The following is a 17,140-nucleotide window of genomic DNA, read 5'->3' on the forward strand; positions in this document are numbered from 1 at the left end:
ATCACTCAGAAAAAGGGGCTGGGTGGTGGTGCGCCTGGTTAAGTGCACACATTACAATTCATAAGAACTTAGGTTTAAGCTCCTGGCTTCTACCTGCAGGGGGACAGCTTCACAAGTGGTGAAGCAGTGCTGCAGGTGTCTCTCTGGCTCTCTCCCACTCTATCCACCTTCTTTCTAAATTTCTCTCCTATCAAAGTTTTTTTTTTTTTTAAATTACTCCAAAAAAGACAGAACTTTGATTTTGCATCCACTTGACCCTGCAGGGAGCATTCACAGACAATACTAGACGGATGGCCTGGCCCTGTGCCAGTAGCACTCCATTATTATTTTTTAACACTTTATTTTTAGATACTTAAGTTTCATGTCGTTTTCACTTATCATGGACTGTTATTTCTCCCCACCCACTTGAAAACTGGAAAAAAAAAAATCCTGACTCATAGGCCTTATAAAGGTGCTGGGCCGGATCTGGCTGTGGATGAACCGGGCTCTCGGTGATTTGCAGAAGAGGTTTTCATACCAGAGCCGGAACAGGAGGATAAGAAGTGTGATGCCCTGACTCCCAGGTGGCAGGTGCAGTCAGGGAGCTGAGAACTGGTTCTTTTTCTCACTCTTGGTCCGGTCACATACAGAAGTGGCCCCTGGAATTACAAGACTGGGCACCAGGGAGAGGGGTGGCGGCAGTGCTGGCGCTGGAGTCTGGGGAAGGCACTGAGCCTCTCAGGGTGGGGGCTGGTGCTGGTGCAGGATTTCCTCCGCCCGCTTCAGGTATTCAGCCGCCTTCTTCTTCACGCCCTCCCTGCGGGCCAGGGAAGGGTCATCTACGAGGAGAGAACAGGTGGGCTGAGGTGTCCGGGCACAGGCCCAGAGTCCGGGACAACAGCCCGGTACATGCAGTGATAGGAATGGAACTCAGTCCCCCGTGCGTACTTGATGTCCAGTGCTCCAGCCACTGCACGACCCTATAGTGGGCTGCTGTACCAATCACTTAGCACAGAGCATCAGTGTGTGTCTTTCCGGCTTCTCTGGAAGCCAGTATCTACTGTTCCCATTTGCAAATATGGAAACTGAGGCACTGTAAGGTGAAGACGCCGTCCTGGGACGGCTGCCAGCCGGTCAGGGAGGGGCCATGCCTGCTGATCCCCGAGTGGCTTGGTTCTGTGAGTTCCCCTGCCCGCACTGCACCGTTACTGGGGCCCCTGTGCCTGCCCTGCTCCCCCACCAGCCCGCTGTCCGGTCCGACTCACCGGGCACCCCCTGGAGCAGGATGTGTACGCCCTCGCGGTAGCCCTGCAGTGCCGAGGCGTAAGCACCCGTCTTCTCATCCCGTAGGGCCTGGGTGATGAGTTTGGTGGCTCGGCTCAGGTAGGCCGGGGCGGGCCGTCCTTCCACATCCTTCGCGGCCGCCCCCTCCTCCTCTTCCTCCTCCTCCTGTCCTCCTGGCTCCCAGGGCTCCTGGTCTGCCCTTTCCAAGTCTGCCTCCATTGCCGCCAGTTCGCTCACGTGGGTAGGACTCGGGCCTGCACTTTCTGCAGTGACAGCAGGGATGGGGTGGGTGGGGCTCATGCCAGGCTGGGCTTCCTTCCCCAGCGCTCCCTTGCCCATCTGGGCACCTGTCCCTGGTAGAGCCCGGGCACAGCAAACTAGCCTGGTCTCTCCTCTATCTGTACCACTATGCCTCCCAGCTCCATACCTTCCTTGGAGAAGGGGTCGAAGAGGGCCAGCTCTGACTCGGTGAGGGCGGGCCCTCGGGCCGGGGAGCCGGCAGCCTCCTCCGAGCTCCCACAGTTAACGAGCAGATCCAGCGCCTCCTGGGCTGGGCTAGAGGGTGGGGGGCTCGCTGCGGAATAGACAGTGGGGGCAGTCACACTGCCCCTTCCCGTTTCCCAGCTTTCACTTTCAGTCAGCCCCTCTGACTGCGACCGGGTACAGATAAGCCCTCAGGAGATTCCCAACCTGGAATCCAGAGAAGGGCAGAGACCGGGGCAGACAGGCTCTGGGGGCAGGGAGGCTCCAGAACACACCATGGTGTTTTACCGAGGGTCCTGGGGATGGAGCGCTGAACCCTGTTTCCCCCCACACCCACCCGGATTTACCTGGCACTTCCAGCTCCTCGAGGCCCCTCTTCTCCGCAGGGAGTGGCTGAGGCAGCCAGGACTCATCGGGGGCCTGCAGGGGCTCATCCAGGGGCAGCGTGGGGATCAGAGGGGGTGGCAGGCTGTGCAAGTCCCTGGGTACCTCCAAGGGTCGAGTCACCTCGCCACCCTGTGGGGGACAGAGAGCAGCCAGAGAGTCACGGGCACAGGCAGCAGGGTTTCTCCGGTGCTGGGCAGCTCCCCCACAGGCACACGTACCCGGAAGAACTCCTTGAGCTGGGGGCTGTTGTTGAGTGCGGGGACGTGCACGGTGAAACGCAGCAGGTCCTCGGCCCCTTTCCGTCGCTCCTCGATCACTGAGGCTTCAAACCGGCCTGCAGCCCCGGACATGGAGGCGGGGAGAGAAGCAATGACCCCCCCATTCCTTATTCTGCTCGAGAGAATGTGGGCGCCCGCTGCCCCTGCCTACCCCCCCTCTGGTTACCAGGGGCGCTGAGCACCTACTATGCGCTAAGGTCAGAGTGAACAACAGAGAAGTCAGATCTCTGCTTCTGTGGGTCACAGATGGGAAGGAGGGCCAGCCACAAGCAGTTAAGCACTTCCAGTCGGCTTTGGAGTAGCAGGGAGACCCACAGCATAAGGCTCAGAGCGGGCAGTGATGGGCCCACGGCCACACACAAGTCCATCCTCCCCGCCCTTCTCTCTTATGTACACAGCGGTTTAGTCTTCTTGTTCTCCTGCCAAGGTCTCTGCCTGCTGGACCCCCACCCCACCCCCACAGCACAACCTGCCTGAGAGGACCCCTCCACTCTGCAAAAGATCAGCTCAGAGGGAGCCTCCAGGAACAGACCAGCCTCCTCGCTCAGGAAAGTAAGAGAGCCCGTGTGAGAGCCCGTGTGCCCACCTCGCCCTCCACCTCGGGCCTGTGGGCTCCGCACTCACCAAACACCTGGGCGCGTGGGAAGGCGGGGAACTCCTCCAGGCGCCGGAAAAGGTTGCGGTGGGTGTAGGCCAGGTCTCCGTGCAGCTTGCGGAAGTCGTTGTACCGCTTCCAGACGACCACCTGGGAGGGACACAGGCCGGGGCACCGTGAGGGCTGGGAGGCAGGGGCTGCGACCTTCTCGGTTACCAGCTGCCCCCTTATTGAGTCTGGAACTGGGGTGCCCCTCGCCTCGCCTCGCCTCACCTCACCTCTTTGACATCCTCGGGGTCCCTCTTTGAGATGAACTGAGGGAAGAAAAGGATCAGGTGAGCCGGGGGCCACATCTGACACCCAGCACCCCGAAGACCCCACCCCTCCCCCCATCACAGGTCATCAGCCTCCAGGTCTGGCGTGTGAGCGCTTTTCCGGCCGCTTGCCTCTTCTGTCAAATGGGAGAAGCCCTAAAGCACCGTGTGGACTGATCCAGCCTCAGGATCTGCGAGGCTGGGGAGCCCAAACTCCGTCTCAGCAGCCACTCTGTCCCCGGAGAAGGAAGCCCACCCCCTACACCCCCTGCCACACACCCTGGGGTCCTGGAAAGGATAGCCTGGGATAAGGGGCAGAGTCTGTTTTCATTATGTTATGTGTATAAGGGTTCCAAACAACATCCTCAGGGCTGGGGGGAGAGAGAGAGAGCTCGGCCAGTAGGGCATCTGCCTTGCCATGAAAGCAGCCCAGGTTTGAGTCCAGCACCAAACGGAAGGTGTCATGACACCCGAAGAAACTTGGGTGTTGCTCTCTCCCCCCACCCCCTCATGAAAAAGAAGCCTGGAGTGGTGACAGCATGTCGTTCACTGCAGCTGAAGAAAGAATGAAAGAAAAAAAAAAAAAAAAAGGAAAAGCAGAGATCTTTTCTTTACATCCTGGGCCTACTACATCATGGCAGTAAGAAAGACAAACCGGGAGTCGGGTGGTAGCACAGCAGGTTCAGCGCACATGGTGCAAAGCGTTAATGGGCGGGCGGAAGGATCCTGGTTCGAGCCCCAGGCTCCCCACCTGCAGGGGAGTCGCTTCACAGGCGGTGAAGCAGGTCTGCAGGTGTCTGTCTTTCTCTCCCCCTCTCTGTCTTCCCCTCCCTCTCTCCATTTCTCTCTGTCCTATCCAACAACGACGACATCAAGAACAACAATAACTAGGGCAACAAAAGGGAATAAATAAAAGAAAGAAAGAACGAACCTTATACACAGAGCAATGTGGATGAATCCCAAACACATTCTAGAGAGTGAAAGAGGCACCTGTCCCAAGATTTCACTGTCAAAACCCGGTAAAATGAGCCCGGGGCGACAGAATGCAGGACGGCAGCGCCCCCTGCAGGAGGCGAGGACTAGCTTGCGAAGTTCAAGGAAGGGACAGAAGCCTTTGACTTGGGCAGAGTTCAGACAGAGGGATGTGTGTGAACAGGGCTGAGCTGCATGTGTGAGATTTGTGCAAAGGACTCTATCATTTCAGTTTGAAAACTTACGGAAATGGTCTCAGGAGTTACCGTGGGGTAAAGCATGAGGTCCTGTGTTTGATCCCCGGCAGCAAACATATATCAGTGTGTCTCAGGCATGAAAGTCTTTTGCAGAACCATTCTGCTGTCTCCCCAGCCCTTTGCTGGTATTTACTTATTATCTTCCCAGAGCGCTGCTCACCTCTGGCCTATGGGCGGTAGTGCTGGGAATCGAACCGGGGACCTTGGAGCCTCAGGCATTAAAGTGTGTTGTGTTACATAGTGCTATCTCCTCAGGCCTGTCTCTGTACACTTTTATGTACCCTTATCTACAATGATGAATAAGAATTTAGCAGCAAGGGGCCGGGTGGTGGCGCACCTGGTTGAGCGTACATGTTACAGTGCTCAAAGACCCGGGTTCTAGCCCCTGGTTCCCACCAGCAGGGGGAAAGCTTTGCCAAGTGGTGAAGCAGTGCTGCAGGTCTCTCTCTCTCTCCATCTCTCTCCCTCCTACCCTCTCAATTTCCGGCTGTCTCTATCCAATAAAGATAATTTAAAAAATTAGCACCAGTTGTTCCTAGGAAGCAAATGCGTGCGGACCGGAAAGGAGAAATGACATTTGCAATCCGTGAGAACAGTGGCCTGTGGGTGGTGCAATGGCGAGTTTTCAATAGCCTGACGTCCTGACTTGGATGCCCAGAGTCACGTGTGCCAGTGTGACGCTCTGGCTCTCTTTTTCTTTTTACTTATTTATTTGCCACCAGGACTATGGCTGAGGTTCTGTAAGTGCATGACTCCACTGCTCCCAGTAGTCATGATTTTTCTTTTTGACAGTGAAAAAGAGAGAGGGAGAGAGAAAGAAAAGAAGAGACACCTACAGCACTGCATTCCTGCTCATCAAGTTGCTGCAGGTGGGAGCCCAGGGCTTGAACCAGGGTCCTTGTATGTGGTAACGTGCTCTTGGTACTTGGTAAGCCACCACCCGACCCCAATAAATAAACATTAAAAACAAGGGGGAGGGAGTCAGGGGTCAGGTGATGGCACACCCCATGGAGCACACACATTACCATGCACAAGGACCTGAGTTCAAGCCTCTGATCCTCTCCTACAGCACTTAAGTTTCATGAGTGGTGAAACAGTGCTGCAGGTGTCTTTTTCTCTCCTTCTCAACTTCTATCAATAAAATAATAATAATAATAATAAAAGGAAAAACTGGCACTCGGAGTGGAAGATATGCCCTGCAGGCATCCAGCTCCAGCGGTAACCCTGGTAGTAATTAAAAACAAAAACCGCCCGACTCCCTCAACTTGAGTCTTTACTTGCTGCGCAGTTAGAAAACGCAGACACAGGGGAGTCAGGCGGTAGCGCAGCGGGTTAAGCGCAGGTGGCGCAAAGCACAAGGATCGGCACAAGGATCGGCATAAGGATCCTGGTTCGAGCCCCCGGCTCCCCACCTGCAGGGAGTCGCTTCACAGGCGGTGAAGCAGGTCTGTAGGTGTCTGTCTTTCTCTCCCCGCTTTCCGTCTGCCTCTCCTCTCTCCAGTTCTCTCTGTCCTATCCAACAACAACGACATCAATAACAACAATAATAATTACAACAACAAGGACAACGAAAGGGAATAAATAAATATTAAAACAAAAAGAAAATACAGACACAGACAGACAGACAGACACATGATAGAGCCAGAGCATGACTCTGGCACATGCGATGCTGAGAACCGAATTCTGGCCATGAGCCACGCCTGCAAATCGGACGCAGTATGCACTGAGCCACCTCCCAGGTGGCGGATCATCATATTTAAATAAAAATAATAACTGGTGGTGGGTGTGGTGTGGAACTACATGTACTGTAACCTTACAATCTTGCAAGCCACTTTAATCACACTTATTTTTAAAAAAGGCCTTGACCTCCAAAAAAAAAAAAAAAAAGGCCCACAGAAATATACATTTAAAAAACTCTGTAAAGAACCTGCATATAATATGAAGCAAACCCACAAACAGAACCTGCTCGCAGGGACCGGAGAATTTACTAAAGGTATTTCCAGCCCGACCCGGCCAGCTCAGGGCGTGAGCACACACACACCCGCCGGGTCTGCGGGGCGCGGCCCGTGCACGCCCCTTTAAGAGGTCTGGGCCTGCCCGTAGCCCCGCCCCCCGACGGCCACAGAAGTTAACGAACTGCCAGGCGCAGCCTCCCCTTAAAGGGGAAACCCCTTTCTGTCGGCAGAGGAGGGAGAGCTTCCGCAGCGCTCTGCCTTAAAGAGCTTCTCGGGCCTCTCCACTTAAAAGGGTAAAGATCGGCGCCGCCGGGCCCACCTCACCTGCGCGGTGACTTTGTACTCCGTGTAGCCCTTGGGGTGGGTCCGCGGGTCGGAGACGGTGTAGTGCCGCAGGAAGTCGTCCTTGGGCTGGCGGGACATGGTGTGGCGGCGGGAGCACAGCCGGCCCCGGCCTCGGTCTCCGCCGCGCCGCCCCCGCCCCTACGGGTCAGCCGGGCGGCCGCGCCTCTCCGGGGCCTGCGCGCTGCGGCCCGGCGCAGGGAGCGGGGCGAAAGTGACGGCGTCCTTCTGCCGTGTGCGCCGCCAAGGGAGCGTCTGCAAAGTCCTGGGGCGCGGGGAAAGCGTGCAGGAGGCGAGCGCGGGCGGAGGGTGAGCTGGCAGAGGCTCTGTCTGCCCGCTCCAGACACCTTGCTTCCCGATCTTCTTTCTCCACCCACCCACTCAAAACTTCACAATTAATTTCCCAATGAGAGGGAGAGAGAACCGCTGAGTCGTGGGGGCACATGCGATGCTGGGGATCGAACTCAGGACGGAGTGCTTGAGAGTCTAATGCTTTTACCGCCGTGACACCTTCCGGGGCCAAAACTTTTTTAAAATTTTATTTTCATTAAGTACTTTTTATTTGATAGGACAGAGAGAACTTGAGAGGGAAGGGGGAGAGAGGAAGAGACACTTGCAGACCTTCACGGCTAGTGAAGCTTCCCCCCTGCAGCTGGGGGCTGGGGGCTTGAACCGAGGTTCTTGCCTATGACAACATCTGTGCTCAGCTGAGTGTGTCACTGCCTGCCCCCTGCCCCCCACCCGAAACAGTTTTTTAATATTTATTTACTTATTCCCTTTTGTTGCCCTTGTTTTGTTGTAGTTGTTGATGTCGTTGTTGGATAGGACAGAGAGAAATGGAGAGAGGAGGGGAAGACAGAGAGGGGGAGAGAAAGACAGACACCTGCAGACCTGCTTCATCGCCTGTGAAGCGACTCCCCTGCAGGTGGAGAGCCGGGGCCTCGAACGAGGATCCTTACACGGGTCCTTGCACTTTGCGCCACCTGCGCTGAACCGGCTGCGCTACCGCCCGACTCCCCCCTGAAACATTTGTAAACGCCAGGGCAATACACACACAACCACTGCTCTAGGGCCTTCTTTTTTTTTTTTAAGAGCTGGGACTATTATTATTATTACTATATTTATTACATTTATTGCATAAAGACAGAGAAATTGAGAGGGCAGGGGAAGATAGAGAGGCAGAGAGACACCTGCAGCACTGCTTCACCACTCGTGAAACTTTCCCCCTGCAGGTGGGGCCAAGGGCTTGAACCCCCTCCCTTGGGCACTGTTAATGCCCTCAACCAGCAGCACTGCCATCTGGCCCCAAGCTGGGGCCTTGATATCGCCACCGCCCCTGGGCAGCCTTTGCATTGGGAGAGAGGAGAAAGGAGAGACACCACAGCGCCAATCCGGCACCCATGGGAAGGTCCCAGTGCAGCAGTGGTGTTCGGGCTCGAACCCAGGGTCTTGTGCCTGGTAAGGTACATGCTCTTCCAGGCGGACTAACTCTTGGCTCATAATACTTACACAAAAACCACCATCACTGTTTGCAGAGCCGGGCCTTCCTGTATGTGTGATCTCACTGCTCTGCCATCCAGGCAGAGAGGGAGGGAGAGAGACTCTGACCACAGCGCCAGGGCTTCCTCCAGTGCCACAGCATCTTCGGTGTGATGCCAGGGCTCAAGCCTGAACCGCACCGCCCATGGCAAAGCAGCCACCATACCCAGTGAGCTCTCTACCCAGGAAAATAAATCATCTTTTCTCTATTATTTATTTATTCTTGGATAGAAACAGAGAAAAATTGAGAGAGGAGGAAGAGATAGAGAGACATTTGCAGCCCTGCTTCACCACTTGTGAAGCTTTCCCCCCTGCACATAGGGACCAGGGACTTGCACCTGGATCCTTGCACACTGTAGTATGAGTGCTTAACCAGGTGGCCCCGAAAAGAAATCCATCTTTAAGACAATATTCACTCATTTATTTTTAGGAGAGAGGAACCATTCGTTGCTGGGGGGGGGGGGGGGGTACTGTGAGCAGTGAGCAAGCAGTCCTGGAAGGAGCAGGGGGGAAGAGGGGGACCAGGAGGACACCCGCTGGCCTGCCCTCTGGGGGAAGGTGGGGTCACTGAGGTTCCCTAGGGCTCTGCCCATGCCCTCCTGCGCCTGAGTCAGCCCGGTCCCGTTTCCCTGCTTCTAATGCCTCCGTCCGGTGATTCCCTCTGCTGGCACCAAGCTACCTAGTACGGTTGCCCAGGTTGTCCACTGCACATGATTCCCGGCTGCAAAGCCTCAGCCCTTGTTCCATCCCACAAGCGACCAGGCCAGTTCTGGATCCGTCCCTGAGCGCAGTAACCACTTAGCCCACCTAGGTATCGCCTCTTCTGGGAAGGCCGCCTGGATGCTGCCACATGAATGACTGGCAGTCGTATTCTGTCACTCCCCCACCTGCCTCTGAGGCACCCTCTGCCCGACACTGTCCTGTGTCCAGTCCCCCCCCCCCATCATGGCTTCCAGCTGGTCTCAAAGCTGTGGACTCATAAATGACTCTGCCAGGGGTTGGGGCAAGGAAGGGTTTATTCTCACAGCTGAGCAAGGGGTCAAGGCCCTGTCACAGCCTGGGTAGCAGCAAAGGCAGCCCCCTCCCAGCCCCAGCCCAGGCACCCTGGTGTGGAGCCCCAGGGTAACAGGGGCACAGCCCTCCTAACCCTGGAGCGGCGGGCGGGAGTAGCAGCAGCAGCAGGTTATGGAGCGGGGCGGGGAGTGTTAGTGGACTGGTGGACTGTCCCCCCACGGAGCCTGGCGAGGACCTGGGGGCCCAGGGCTCGGGGAGCAGCTCAGTCCGCGGTGAAGACGCGGCTGGAGATGTCGTCCAGGAGCCAGTCGATGCCGGGCAGCAGGTTCTCCCCCGTGAAGGCGCTGCAGCCCTGGATGCACCAGTGGTGGCTGCGGATGGTGTCCAGCTCCAGGGCCTGGGGGGTCGGGGAGGGCTGCTGAGACGTGGGGGTCCCCGGCCAGGGGAGCCTCCCACCTCCAGGCAGGCCTGGTGCTCACTCACCTCCCGGATGGCGTTGGAGGACAGCGCTCCAGGCAGGTCCTGCTTATTGGCGAAGATGAGGAGGGTGGCCCCGGCCAGGCGCTGGGGGGAGACGGGGTGGGGTGGGGGTGGGGTCAGAGGGGGAAGTGAAGGGATCCAGGGTGGGGGCTGGGGGGTTTTGGTTTCCGTCCAGGTCGCCACCCAATGGGCACCTCACTCCTCTGTGCCTCAGTTTCCTCTTCCACAAGCAGGAAGGGCACTAGATCACTGGGAGCCCGGCACCCTGAGGGGCTCTTGGACAGTCCCCATCTGCGGGTCTGACACGCACAGAGGCCAAAGGACACGAATGTTGGTACCAGGTGCCTGGTAGAGTGCAAATGCTACCAAGTGCGAGAGGACCTGGGTTCAAGCCCCTGGGCCTCACTTGCGGTGGAGAGGGGAGCTCTGAGTGGTGGGGCAGTGCTGCAGTGTTCCGTCTCTCACCCTCCCTATCTCTGTTTCACCTTCTTAAATAATAGAAAAATAAAAGGGGAGTCGGGCGGTAGCGCAGCAGGTTAAGCGCATGTGGCGCGCAAGGCGCGAAGACCGGCGTAAGGATCCCGGTTCGAGCCCCTGGCTCCCCACCTGCAGGGGGGTCGCTTCACAAGTGGTGAAGCAGGTCTGCAGGTGTCTGTCTTTCTCTCCCCCTCTCTGTCTTCCCCTCCTCTCCCCATTTCTCTCTGTCCTATCCAGCAGCGACACCAGTAACAACAATAAAACAAGGGCAGCGAAAGTAAATAAATAAATATTCAAAACAAATAAACCCACGAGGGTCCCAAGGCCCAGGGTCCTACTGCAAGTCTCATGCCTCCCCCAAGTTTATGGGGTCCATTATTTGTTCATTTAGGTTTTGTTTGTTTCCTCACCAGGGTTCTGCTCAGCTCTGGCTTATGGGGGTGCTGGGATGGAACCTGGGACTTTGGAGCCTTGGACTTGAAAGGCTTTCTGCAGAATCATTATGCTGTCTTCTCTGTCCCCCCTTTGCTTTTTAAAAAAATATTTATTTGTTCCCATTTGTTGCCCTTGTTGTTTTCTTGTTGTAATAGTTGTTGTTATTGATGTCGTTGTTGTTGGATAGGACAGAGAGAAATGGAGGGAGGAGGGGGAGGCAGAGAGGGGAGAGAAAGACAGACACCTGCAGACCTGCTTCACTGCCTGTGAAGTGACTCCCCTGCAGGTGGGGAGCCGGGGGCTCGAACCAGGATCTTTATGCTGGTCCTTGTGCTTTGCGCCATGTGCGCTTAACCCGCTGCGCTACAGCCCGACTTCCCCCCCACCCCCGCCCTTTGCTTTTTATTATGGAAAGAGAAGACAGACAGACACACCGACACACCAGAGCATCTTAAGATGGTGCTGAGGATTGACCCTGGGGCCCCAGGCATGCATGTCTTGTGCCCTAACAGGCTGAGTTCTCTGCCCCAGGTCCCCAAGTTTAAAATTTGATTGAAAGAAAACTGTTTTCTTTTCTTTCTTTCTTTCTTTTTTTTTTTTTTTTTTTCCTCCAGGGTTATTGCTGGGCTCGGTGCCTGCACCATGAATCCACTGCTCCTGGAGGCCATTTTTTTCCCCTTTTGTTGTCCTTGTTGTTGTAGCCTCGTTGTGGTTATTATTATTGCCATTGTTGATGTTGTTCGTTGTTGGATAGGACAGAGAGAAATGGAGAGAGGAGGGGAAGACAGGGAGGGGGAGAGAAAGACAGACACCTGCAGACCTGCTTCACCGCCTGTGAAGCGACTGAGCCAGGGGCTCAAACCGGGATCCTTAAGCTGGTCCTTGTGCTTTGCGCCACATGCGTTTAACCCACTGCACCACCTGCCCACCCCCCCCCTTTTTTAAATTCCTATGGTTATGGAAATAGCTCAGCTGGTAGAACACACACTCACATGCCTGGGGCTCCTGGTTCCACCCGCAGAGTAGTGTTATGGCTTTTCTCTCTCGTGATGCTCTCTTTCTGTTTTTGGTAATATGAAATAAAACCCACCTTTAAGGGTCCGAGTGGGGGTGCACCCAGTTAAGTGCACGTGTTACAATGCTCAGTGACCCAGTCCCCACCTTGCCATCTGCAGGGGGCAAGCTTCACAAGTGGCTAAACAGTGCTGCAGGTGTTTCTCAGTCTCTCTCCTTCTTAATCTCCTCCTCCCCTCTCAGTTTCTCTCCTGTCTCTATCCAGAATAAATAACTAAATAAAAATCAATCTTGGGGGCTGGGCAGTGGTGAACCCAATTAAGTACATAAAATAGCATGTGGGAGGACCTAGGTTCAAGTCCCTGGTCCCCACCTGCAGTGGTGAAGCAGGTCTACAGGGGTCTCTTTCTCTTTCCATGTCTCTCCCACTCCTATCTCAATTTCTGTCTGTCCTATCAAATAAAATAAAAATAATAAGAAAAGAAAAATGGCCTCCAGGAGCAGTGGATTTGCCATGTAGGCACTGAGCCCCAGTGATAACACTGGTGACAAAAACAAAAAATCAAACTGAAAAAAGAAATAAGGGACTAGACGGTGGCACAGTTGCTTAAATTCATGTCTCACCAAGCGCAAGGATCCAGGTTCAAGCTCCCAGTCCCCACCGCTGGGAGGAAGCTTCATGAGTGATGACACTGCGCTGCAGGTGTGTGTGTGTGTGTGTGTGTGTGTGTGTATCTTCCCCCTTTTCTCTTTTTAAAAGTTTTTATTATATTGTATTTATTAGATAGAGGCAGCCAGAAATTGAGAGGAAGTTGGGGAGAGAGAGGGAGAAAGTGAGACACCTGCAGACCTGTTTCCCCACTTGCAAAGCTTCTCCCTGCAGATGGGGACTAGTGGTTTGAACCTGGGTCCTTGCGCATATATAACATGTGCGGTTCAACCAGGAGCACCATTACCCAGCCCCTCTCAATTTATCTCTGTCTTGTCAAATAAAATAAATAAGCAGGGCGGGTATTATAGCATAATGGTTATGCAAACAGACTCTCATGCCTGAGGCTCCGAAGCCCCAGGTTCAATCCCCGCACCACCATAAGCCAGAGCTGAGCAGTGCTCTGGTATTTCTCTCTCTGCATCTCTCTCAAAAATGAAATAAATAATAAATAAAATAAATAAAATAAAAATCAAAAATAAATAGGGAGTTGGGTGGTAGCGCAGCGGGTTAAGGGCACATGGCGCAAAGTGCAAGGACCAGCATAAAGATACAGGTTCGAGCCCCCAGCTCCCCACCTGCACAGGTGGTGAAGCAGGTCTGCAGGTGTCTATCTTTCTCTCCCCCTCTCTGTCTTCCCCTCCTCTCTCCATTTCTCTCTGTCCTATCCAACAAAGATGACATCAATAACTACAACAAGAAAACAACAAGGGCAACAAACGGGAATAAATAAATATTTAAAAACAAACAAATAAACAAGCAAGTAATAAAAATTAAGATATAAAAAGAAAGAGAGAGAGAGAGAGAAAACTGTTTTGGGGCAGAGGTAGATAGCTTAATGGTTACGCAAGGTGACTTTCATGCCAGAGGCTTCAAAGTCCCAGGTTCAATCACCGCCGCCACCCCCCCACCACCACCATAAGCCAGAGCTGAGCAGTGCTTTGGTTAAAAAAATAAATAAATAAAAATAAAGTTTTTGGTTCAGGCAAGAGATGGTTCAGAGAGAGATGCTATGTGCCATGCCTGGGATCACACAGGCCTCCCCCACCACACACACACACACACACACACACACACACACACACACTCTCTCTCTCTCTCTCTCTCTCTCTCTCTCTGGACTGGGGGAGGCCCAGGGAAGGCGCTGCCCACCTCCTCCACCAGCAGACTCTGCAGCTCCCGCCGGCAGTCCTCCAGGCGCTGGCGGTCAGCGCTGTCCACCACCCAGATGAGCCCGTCCGTGCTCTCGAAGTAGTTCCGCCAGTAGGAGCGCAGCGACTTCTGGCCGCCCACATCCCAGATGTTCAGCTTGAACCTGGGGTGGGGGCGCCGGAGGGTCAGCCTGGCCGCCCCCCAGGCCCCACCTGCCCCGCCCCGCCCCGTGGACCCCCCCTCACCCTCGGTGCTCCAGCGTCTTGATGTTGAAGCCCAGCGTCGGGGAGATGGTGTCGATGTCCTCCCCGTTGAACTTCTTGAGGATGGTGGTCTTGCCGGCGTTGTCCAGGCCCCTGGGGGCCCGGGTTAAGGAGCTAAGTGGCTTCTGCAGTGTGCTGGCGCCTCCCAGCGACCGTGTCTGGGAATTAGAGGAGGGCAGGCTGGCAGGCCTGAGCCATGCGGTGGGTGTGGAAGGGCCGGAGGGGCTGAGCGGAGCTGGTGTGGTGCGGCCCTGAGTGTGATCCGCATGTGCAGATGCCTCACTTCCTTTCTCTCTCCCTCTCTTTAAAGGCTCTTTCTTTCTTTCTTTCGCCTCCAGGGTTATTGCTGGGGCTCAGTGCCTGCACCATGAATCCACTGCTCCTGGAGGCCATCCCCCCCCCCCTTATTGTTGTTGCTGCTATTGGATGGATAAGACAGAGAAATTGAGAGAGGAGGGGGAGATAGAGCGGGAGAGAGAGACAGAGAGACACCTGCAGCCCTGCTTCACCACTTGCAAAGCTTTTCCCCCTGCAGACGGGGACCTGGGGCTCTTACCCACTGTAACATGTGCACTCAAGCCCCACCACCCAGCCTCTTTTCTCTCTCCCTCTCCAAGACCTACTTCCTATGAAGACAGAGACCTGGACGTCACTCAGGCACGTGTGCGGCCAGAGATTTAATTTGGGCCCTCCTGTTTGAGAGTCCACTGCGCCACCTCTTGGGCTGTGATCTTTCTCTGGCACTGATTCCATTTTCCCAGGCTAATGCTTTAACTCTTAAAAAAAAAATTTTTTTTTAAAGATTTTATTTATCAATGAGAAAGATAGGAGAACGAGCCAGACGTCACACTGGTGCTGCTGGGGACTGAACTCGGGAACCTCAGGCTTGAGTCTAATGCTTTATGCGTCACCTCCCAGACCACACACTTTCCTCCCTTTTCATTCCTTCTTTCTTTTCTTTTCTTTCTTTCTTTTTTTTTTTTAATATACTTATTTACTTATTTTACCAGAGCAGTGCTCAGCTCTGGCTTGTTGTTGTGTGGGGGACTGAACCTGGGACCTCAGGCATGAGAGTCTCTTTGCTTAACCATTATGCTATCTACCCCCGCCTTGCTTTCATTCTTTAAAACAAAATTTCTGGTCGTGACAGAGAGAGCTAAGGAAGAGGGTTGGTGAGATAGCTCAGTGTGTTTCAGGACAGGAATTGCATGCCTTAATCCAGAGGCCCCAGGTGGGTTCAAGACCCCAGCCCCCACCTGCAGGGGGGGGCCACTTCGTGAGCCATGAAGCAGGGATGCAGAGGTCTTTCTCCCACTCTATCCACCCCCCCCCCAATTTCTCTCTGTCCTATCAGAAATAATAATAAAGAGAAGTAATATAAAAGAAAAACCCTGTATGAGGGGCCCTGTATGAAGTTAACCCCCCAGGCTTGGGCTCCTGACTCTGCAGCTGAGCTCTCCCTGCCAGGCCTTTGCAGGACTGTCCCCTGGGCTGTGCCAAGTCTCAGCACCTGCCCAGGCTGGTGCCCACCCGGTGTCAGCTGTCCTCCGTGGCGCCTCCCTGGCCTCGCTCGCTGGCAGCCTCTCCCGTGTGTCTGTCACTCATCTGTCATGCCACCCCTGGCCGGCATGCACCCGTGAACTGGGGGCGGGGGGTGTATTCTGCAGTGTGACCCTGGGGGCACTGCCTAGCACGCATTGGTGCCCTCGGAGTATCACTCATCGGCATGGAGAGGCCTTTCGCCATCAGCGCGCAGAAGCGCGGGGGAGGTGCCGGCCTGGCACCCGGGTCGCGGGGTCCACGGCAGACGGACCGCTGGGCCCACCGGACAGACGGCCCGCGGGGCCTCATCGTCCCCAGGAATCCGAGCACAGGGGCCTGGCACCCCGGGGCAGGGGTGGGCAGCGCGGGCATCCGGGTCACCCGCAGGTGCCACCTCCCCCCCCACGGGGACACCTGGCAGCTTTGGCCTTGGCAGTGGACCTTCCCCCGGCCCGGGGGTCCCTGACTTCACTCGCAGCCGGTTCAGGGGCTGGACCTCCCCCCACCCCCGGCGCCCGCCCGGTGGTCAGTACCCCCCCGCCCGACCCCCGGCCCGCGGGAGCGATCGGCCGGCCCACGTGGTGACGCACAATGGGCAGTTGGTTCGGCCCCGCCGCGCCCGGTAGGGGGCGCCCGTCACCGCCCGGCCGGCCCCGCTGCCCCGGCGGCCCCGGGAGGATACAGCATGAGCAGCCGCAGCTCCCGCTCCTTCTGCTTCATCTTCTTCAGGATGGTCAGCAGCCCCATGGTCCCGGGAGCCCCCTCCGGGCCGCCGCTTCTTCCCAGGCCCGGGACCCCGCCTGTCTCCTATTGGCTCCCGCGCCGCCGGCGCCGCCGCTCATTGGCCGGCCGCTCGCCTGGCCCCGCCCCCGCGCCTACGTGACCACGGGGCCGCGGGTGGGGCGGAGGTCACGGTCATCCGGCGGGGCGGGGGCGTGTGCTGTGCCCCCGGGTGTGCGCGCGGGGCCGGGGGGCTCGGTGCATGGTGGGGAGGGGCTTCTTGCGCTGTTCCAGGGGCTGGTTAGTCACCCCCAGGCCCCCAGCGATGACCAAGTTTCTCCCAAAGGCTTCTGGGGCCCGGCTCCCCGGTGCCTTCCTCCCTGTGACCCCAGACACCCGGCTCGGGTGCGTCTGGGCTGCAGACCCGGGAGCTGCAGGGGCCCCGGGTGTTCACCCGCGCATGCTGGGCCCGGCCACACTCTGGATCCCTGAAAGTCTCATTGCCCAGGTCCTCCCTGCCGTGGCCAGGGGGGTTGTCACTGTTGTCCTAATGACAAGGTGGAGGGGGCAGGCTGCCACAAAGACTTGATCCATCAAGAGGTCCTTGTCTTCTTTCTTTTAAACTATTATTATTATTATTATTATTAATAATAATTATTATTATTATTATAATAATTATTGTTTTCTTCTGTCTGTTTTCTTCTCCGGCTATTATCTGTCTGTTTTCTTCTCCGGCTATTATCTTATCGTTTCTTCCTTTATTTTTATTTTTAAAAATAATTTTAAAAAATGTAATATTTATTTTATTTATTTATTCCCTTTTCTTGCCCTTGTTGTATTATTGTTGTCATCGTTGTTGTCGGATAGGACAGAGAGAAATGGAGAGAGGAGGGGAAGACGGGGGGGGGGGGAGAGAAAGATAGACACCTGCAGACCTGCTTCACAGCCT

General features: G+C 55.5%; 2 protein-coding genes and 1 long non-coding RNA gene across 3 annotated transcripts; 1 reads left to right on the plus strand and 2 right to left on the minus strand.

Moving 5' to 3' along the window:
• Positions 1 to 320: 320 nt before the first annotated feature.
• SNX15 (sorting nexin 15) lies at positions 321 to 7,042 on the minus strand. The gene is made up of 8 exons (XM_007518737.3): positions 6,829 to 7,042; positions 3,285 to 3,320; positions 3,036 to 3,156; positions 2,352 to 2,467; positions 2,094 to 2,262; positions 1,691 to 1,837; positions 1,245 to 1,526; positions 321 to 818 (listed from the first exon to the last, which is right to left on the minus strand). The coding sequence occupies exons 1-8, from the start codon at positions 6,925 to 6,927 to the stop codon at positions 718 to 720; spliced, it is 1,071 nt and encodes a 356-aa protein (XP_007518799.1). The 5' UTR covers positions 6,928 to 7,042; the 3' UTR covers positions 321 to 717.
• On the plus strand, positions 5,977 to 8,593 carry LOC132533827 (uncharacterized). The gene is made up of 2 exons (XR_009545570.1): positions 5,977 to 6,797; positions 8,382 to 8,593. It is a non-coding gene; the product is annotated as an uncharacterized LOC132533827 (long non-coding RNA).
• Positions 8,594 to 8,784: 191 nt separating this feature from the next.
• Positions 8,785 to 16,311, minus strand: ARL2 (ADP ribosylation factor like GTPase 2). Its single transcript, XM_007518585.3, has 5 exons — positions 16,154 to 16,311; positions 13,912 to 14,022; positions 13,667 to 13,829; positions 9,883 to 9,963; positions 8,785 to 9,796 (listed from the first exon to the last, which is right to left on the minus strand). Exons 1-5 carry the CDS (start codon positions 16,216 to 16,218, stop codon positions 9,662 to 9,664), a joined length of 555 nt encoding a protein of 184 aa, XP_007518647.1. The 5' UTR covers positions 16,219 to 16,311; the 3' UTR covers positions 8,785 to 9,661.
• Positions 16,312 to 17,140: the final 829 nt, after the last annotated feature.

This window comes from Erinaceus europaeus, chromosome 17 (genome assembly GCF_950295315.1).
Source record: "Erinaceus europaeus chromosome 17, mEriEur2.1, whole genome shotgun sequence".
In the NCBI taxonomy this organism is placed as follows: Eukaryota; Metazoa; Chordata; class Mammalia; order Eulipotyphla; family Erinaceidae; genus Erinaceus; species Erinaceus europaeus.